This window comes from Trachypithecus francoisi, unplaced genomic scaffold, assembly GCF_009764315.1.
Source record: "Trachypithecus francoisi isolate TF-2019V2 unplaced genomic scaffold, Tfra_2.0 Contig00980, whole genome shotgun sequence".
Classification (NCBI taxonomy): domain Eukaryota; kingdom Metazoa; phylum Chordata; class Mammalia; order Primates; family Cercopithecidae; genus Trachypithecus; species Trachypithecus francoisi.
Genome location: NW_022681044.1, coordinates 29,775 through 36,138, shown reverse-complemented (window position 1 = coordinate 36,138; position 6,364 = coordinate 29,775). Strand labels below are relative to the sequence as shown.

The 6,364-nt window shown below is 50.1% G+C and overlaps 1 protein-coding gene across 1 annotated transcript; it reads left to right on the top strand.

Moving 5' to 3' along the window:
* The first annotated feature begins 250 nt into the window (after positions 1-250).
* On the top strand, positions 251-5,080 carry LOC117090242 (doublesex- and mab-3-related transcription factor C1). The gene is made up of 6 exons (XM_033222331.1): positions 251-1,437; positions 1,737-1,795; positions 2,110-2,243; positions 3,141-3,201; positions 3,386-3,533; positions 4,518-5,080. Exons 1-6 carry the CDS (start codon positions 1,374-1,376, stop codon positions 4,628-4,630), a joined length of 579 nt encoding a protein of 192 aa, XP_033078222.1. The 5' UTR covers positions 251-1,373; the 3' UTR covers positions 4,631-5,080.
* The last annotated feature ends 1,284 nt before the right edge of the window (positions 5,081-6,364 follow it).

The following is a 6,364-nucleotide window of genomic DNA, read 5'->3' as shown; positions in this document are numbered from 1 at the left end:
CCTGTAATCCCAGCACCTTGGGAGGCCGAGGCGGGTGGATCAGCCTGGCCAACATGGTGAAATCCCGTCTCTATTAAAATATACAAAAAATTAGCCAGGCGTGGTGGCAGGCACCTGTAGTCCCAGCTACTCGGGAGGACGAGGCAGGAGAATCACTTGAACCCGGGAGGCAGAGGTTGCAGTGAGCCGAGATCACGCCATTGCACTCCAGCCTGGGTAACAAGAGCGAAACTCCGTCTCAAAAGAAGAATCATCAAGGGGGTGCATGAAGGGATGAATGAAATTAATAATTGAAAGAGGGCCAGGGATCCAGGAGAACAATACGATTTCATGGGATACAAGAGGGAAATCAGTTCAAAGGGGGAGCAAGGGAATAATTAAGTGTAAGATGGGGTACAGGAAAAAAAATCAGCATGAATCAGCACGAAATGTGAGGGGAAAATTGAATATAGGGCATAGAAGAGACTGACAATGGAATTGAGTGCTGGGGGCACAAAATCCTGTGTGGGGAGTGAATGAATGCAGGAGGCTCGGAAGAGAATTGTTGAAGTGGATGCCGGGAATAATACCTGGGTTTGGCAGAGTGCAGGATGATACCCAAGAAGGGGGTGTAGTAATGGTGGAAGAGGGCACGGGAGTGCATGTGCATGCCTGAAAGTGGGGTCTGTGGTGAAGTGATGGTAAGTAAGGAGAATAATGACTGCATTGAATGGGTATGGGATCCTTGCCAAGAGTCTCTCGGGAAGGGGCCATGTGTGATTGGGGCTTCTGGGAAAGAGGCAACATGAGCAAGGAGGTCGCAGTGAAGATTGGTGAAAACCGTGGGAGAAGAAGGGGAGGGAAGCCAATCTGATTCCAGCGGTGAGAAGGATGGAGAAGGAGCATTCAGCCACCTCAGATAGGGTTTTCCAAGGGCAGAGGAAGTACGCTGGGGGTAGGGGATCATGTGGCCATTCTGACCTCCACTCCTGACCCTAGAAGCATGGATCCCAAATAAATACCTGCTGCACCCTGCTGCCCCTCTGACTCCGAATGCACAGCGTGAGACTGGAGCCCCATGGGGGACTGAACTTGGCCCCAGAAGAGCTATAGGTTGCTGTGACCGCTGCCACGACCATGGTATTACTGCCCAAATCAGCGGCCACAAGCATTTCTGCCTCTTCCAGGCCTGCGAGTGTCACAATTGTGCCCTCTTCTCATGAGTATGGTGTCTGAGATGGGGAGGGCCCAGACCTTCTCTAAATGGGACTAACCTTAGCCCTGCAATCCTTTACTTCAGAGAGCACCTCAGGGTCTTGCCTGCTGTGAGTGCCTTGAAGAGGGAGCAGCGGGAACGGCCAAAGAGACATCTGGCTCAAGGACCAATAAGGAGTATGGCTGCCCCTCCCAAAGCTCCCATCCGTGTCAGGAATTTGACCATCAGAGCAGGAGTCCTCAGTGAGTGTTTCTGGCCAGGGAGGGAGCCAGAGTTTGGGTGGAGGAAGCATGAGTAGTTCTGTCACCAGTCCTGTCACAGAATTGCAGTGTGACCTGGGGCAAGTTGCTTCCCGGACCTTAGTTTGCCCAGGTGCAAAATGTCATCAATGTTACCTACCGAGTGTTTGTAGGAAGGAGAGAGCTGGGGGACAAGGGAACTGAAGAGCTCCTTGGTGAGATGAGACCTGAGACTGGATGTGGGGTGAAGTGGGGTGGGGTTGGGGGAAAGACTCATCAAAGCTGTTCCTGGTCTTTCACAGCTGGGAAGGAGAACAGCATGCTGCAGCCCGAGACCCACATCTTCACAGCCTCTGAGGAGGTAAGGAGAGTCAATAACCAGTCGGGCAGGCTCCCACCCAGCCACTGTCCAGACATCTTTCACTGTGTCCCAAGGATATGGGTATCATCTCCAATCCTATCACCAGCTCACCATGTGACCTTGGGAAAAATCACTTCTCCTCCCTGGGCCTCAGTTTCCCCAGTTGCAAAATAAAAGGTAAGACTGGCTGGTCTTCAAGGTCTTCAGAGCTCTGACATTCTAGGCTCCTATCCTCATCCCAAAAGATGTCCACACCTCCTCTCTGCATGGCCGGCCTGGTACCTGACTGCAACCTGTGCTCTCTGCCCCTGCAGGGGAGCTCCCAAGGGGCTCTGCTGCTTGGCCAGGCCCCAGAATCTTTGTCTCTGCCTTGTACTCCAGTGACCTTGGAGCAGCAACTGGTTTCTCCTTCTGGAGATCCCCACAGGGCCCCTGCCCTGCCCAGCATGTGAGTAGAGTGAGGACCATGGAGCAGGTTATGTCTTGTGTGCCTAACCTTGTGCTTGATGCCATGGGAGATGGAAGAGGAAGAGCGGGAGGAGGAGGAGGAAGTGGCGGGGGGAGAGGGGAGGAGTAAGAGGAGGTGGAGGAGGAGGAGGAGGAAGAGAAGGAGGAGGAGAAGAAGGAGGAGGACAAGGCAGCATGTAATACTAACGGGAGAGGACAGGGCTCTCCTAGCTTTGCTATTTTCTATTTGTGAGACTTTGGACAAGTGACTTTATGTGTCTGAACCTCCATTTCCCTATGGATGTACTGAGGACAATATTCTATACCCATAGCATTGAAAAGAGAACTGGCACAAGGCCTGCCACATAGTAGGGCTTCAACAAATGGGGGTTGTTATTCCACATGAAACAGGTGGATGGGATAGAAGGTCCTGCTGAAAGGTGGGGTCCATGCTGGTGAGGGCCACAGAGGCCCAGGGCAAAGTCCAGAGGCCATTAGAGAAAGCTTCCTGGAGACGAGCCATGCTTGTCCTTCAAGACCCATGGGGACTGGGCAATATGGAAGTGAGAACCAGTCCTTGAACAGGGACAGTAATGGCATCTCTCCAGGTGCTTTGCAAATTAAAACACGGACACCTGTAATTTCCTGTGATTTTCACCATTGCCCTGGGAGGAAAGAGCTGGTAGGAATAAGCATCCCTGTCAGGAAAAAGAGGTATGGAAAAGAAACCTGGCCAAGCAGGAGAAGGGACTTGCCCCAGCCGCAATGACTAGTGGTCGAGCAGGCATTGGGATTCCCACATCCAGATATTGCAAAATCCTGCCCCTCTTTCTGTCTACGGATACTATGTGTCCGTCAGTGGATTTAATCCCCTGGCCTCTCCTTTCCTTGTTTCTAGATGCTCAACTCTGGTCCTCCAGCCCTGTGCCACCCTTGACCCTCTTCTACTGCAGCCACAGGTCCTGGGAAAGTAGTGGGGTCCAGAACCCTGGGAGGGATGGAGTTTAGTGGATGGGAAGAGCAGAAGGCCTTGGTGGGGGTTGGGGAGGAGGTTGAGGGAACACGGGGCTGAAGGGGCACCTGTCGTATTGGGAAGAGGTGTAGTTTCCCAGTGCCTATTCTCTCACGCACTTTCCTTTGCAGGTCCCCAAAATCTCTGACCAGGCTTTGGTTTCTGCCCACTCAGAGTGGCAGCGGAAACTGGAGGCCGCTGAGGCTCTGCTGACTCTGAGAAACTCTGCCCAGGTCCCTCCTGACTCCATCTCCCTGCACCAGCCTTGCAACCCACCAGGTAGCCTGCTCCCTGAAAGGAGAACACAGGGTGGGAATAGCTGGGGAATGGGGGTCGTTGTGGTAAGCAGGTTCTAGCTGAAAAATCAGAGTCAGTAAGTTGAATCTCCTCGGGGCCAGGCACCCAAACTCCTCAGTATGACTCCCGAGATGGTAGTTGAGTGCTGTTTAGTGACTCTTCGGTTTATTGAGCTTTGTGCGCAACAGCAAGCGTTCAGTGCCCTGATGTCAAGAAAGAAGGAAGTTCAGGCCCTGAGAGTGGCAGGGACTTGCCCTCTCTGATATGCATGCAGCATATCAAGTGGAAGAACCGGCCCTCTTGACTTTCAGCCCAGGGTCTATGCTCAGCCCCCTGTGGCCTACTGTGGTCTGGGGAGGACATACAGAGGTGATAAAGGGCTTGGTCTGGAAGGAGGTCTGGTCTCTGCCTTCCGAGAGCTTCCAGTCTAGATGTGGAGCCTGGATGCCCTGGCAAGCTGTGTTTTGTGGTCAAATTTTAACGATGTGCCCAGAGAGGAGGGGCTGGAGGAGCTCCGAGGAGGATAAACAACTGGGGAGGCTGGGAGGGAAGGCTAGGCGTTCCCAGATCAAAATGGTGAATGGAGCATGGTGTGTCAGTGAAGAAACACCCCTGGAGGGACTGCTGGAACAGAAAGGGATGAGGCTGGAGAGGGTACCAATCACAGAGGTCTGACAGGTCAGGCTTAGGAGGCTGGACCAGCAACTGTGGGTAGTGAGGAGCCAGGGAACGTTTTCTGAGCTAGGGAGAACAATTTCACAGACCCCGAGCTTGACAAAAAGACTTGTGGTGGCTTTGATGGAAGGATTGGGGGAGGCAAGATGGGAGATGGGGAAATCAGAGAGGAAGAGGTCTATGCAACAAGCCAGGTGACAAATCTTTGGTTGGGCAGGACACATAAAAGGAGTAGATCTGAAAGGGGATGTGGATGTGACCTGGCTCTGGCCCCTTCCTTTCTGTCCACAGCTCCTGCTGGAGATAAAGGATTCCAGCCTCCCAGCCCCTCTCTCCGCCCCAGGCCAGCCAGCTCCATCTCGCTGCCTATTGGACATCTGGGATGCATCTCCCTCTTGAGCTAGGAACCCAGGGGAGGAGGCCTCAACGGAGCACTGCCTATTTGGTATCCAGTTTCTGAAAGTGCAAAATGGTTAACGTCCAAAACGCTTAACATCTTTTTTTTTTTTTTTTTTTTTTTTTTTTTTAAGCCTTCAGGTGTTTTATAAGCTTTTTATTATATGGGGCAATTCCTTGACTGAAGGTGGATATTCTTGTACCTCTATCCCTTACTCTTTTGGATGCGGGGCCTTTTTCTGTTTCATAAAGACAGGATTGTGCAATCTAAGTTGATCAGTCTCTCAGTGGGATTCTGTGTGGGTTCATTTGCCAGAGTTTTTATACGTCTTGTGATTGCTGACATACCTGAGCACTCTCATGTGTGTACCCATGCTTGTGGAAACATGAAGATGTTTTCGCTTTGTGTCTAGGTTTATGTATGTGAACAAATAATAAACCCTTGTTGTTATAAGGCACTGTGATATACGGGTTGTTTGTTACCACAGTATAACCCAGACTATCCCGACTCTAACCGATTTGTTCAATTCATGTTTCCAAGTGAGAATCACCTTATCCGATAACTGGGATTTCCTAGCATGGCTAGATAAGAAAATGGTAGAGGAAAAAGAGAAAGGTATTTACTCACTGAGCAATTAAGTACCTACCCTCTGCCCGGCATAGACTGTTTCCAGTTGCCCAGAGGGTCATAAGTGGCAATGTCTGTAGGATCAAGGAGATCATGTAAATGAGTAGAGCAGGCCCGATGGGCTCTGGCCAAACTGACAGTGTATGCTCTACATAAGCGGGCAGCTGCTGCTTGGCTCTAGGCAATTGTTGCCATGCAGGGATAGCGACTCATGGTAGCCAAATTGGCTGGGTTTTCAAGAGAAGATGGAATTCTAGATTTCTATATAAAATCACTCAACTTGTAAGCATTGGCTCGGGTTTCTTCTTTAAGCCCTATATCTGGGCCAAACCAAACTTCCATGAAGGACAGTTTTGCCCAGTGGAAATGCCGGTTTTATTCTAGACCAATGTGAATTTTACAGTGGAGGAAACTGAGGCCACTCAGGACAAGAAGAATCAAACTGGGGAAATGAATTAGACTCAGACCCTATTTTTGAAGGACCCATGAAATGTGAGGAAGCATCGCTACCTTTTATTTATTTTGCGCTCACCGCACTAAGCACATACAGCCTCATGGCAACTTTGCAAGTTAAGCATTATTATTGCCATTTTGCCTATGAGGAAACACACTCAAAGAATGACAGTGACTTGCAAAAGTGGTTTGGGGGAAATTTTTAGCCAAAGATCAGCGAACTCTCCCTTGTCTTTACCAGGCCCTGAATCAGCTAGTAGTTCGATTTTTTAATAAAGCATTGAATAAAAGGCCCAAAACTCAAAGCAACAAACATCAGTCAGAGGGTTTTTCCAAAAGAGTCCCTTTATTTCTTACTCAAGGTAACAATATGTAGTAATCGATCAGATCTTTCTTACCTGCAGTGGTTTCCCAGTCCTCTGCTGATATTCTAAACGAATGAAGACCTGGAGACCCCCACCAGGCAGAAAGAAAGCTCAACTGGACATGCCTGGATATGGGCCCTTTTCCATGCTATTAGCTCCCTCCTTTCTTCCCTCCCAGTACTTTACCCAAGACGATTGATTCGGATGACATCCAATTACAACTTGTCCTTTCTTTTTTGAGACCCCGAGAAGTCAGGATTCTTACATTCTTGATCTGATGGCAGAGAAACAAACGT

Coding starts and splice junctions, on each gene's coding strand:
- LOC117090242 (XM_033222331.1), top strand. CDS start 1,374: ATGGCTGCCCCTCCCAAAGCTCCCATCCGTGTCAGGAATTTGACCATC. Junction 1,796..2,109: donor TCTTCACAGCCTCTGAGGAG/GTAAGGAGAGTC, acceptor CTGCCCCTGCAG/GGGAGCTCCCAAGGGGCTCT. Junction 3,202..3,385: donor CTCTTCTACTGCAGCCACAG/GTCCTGGGAAAG, acceptor TTTCCTTTGCAG/GTCCCCAAAATCTCTGACCA.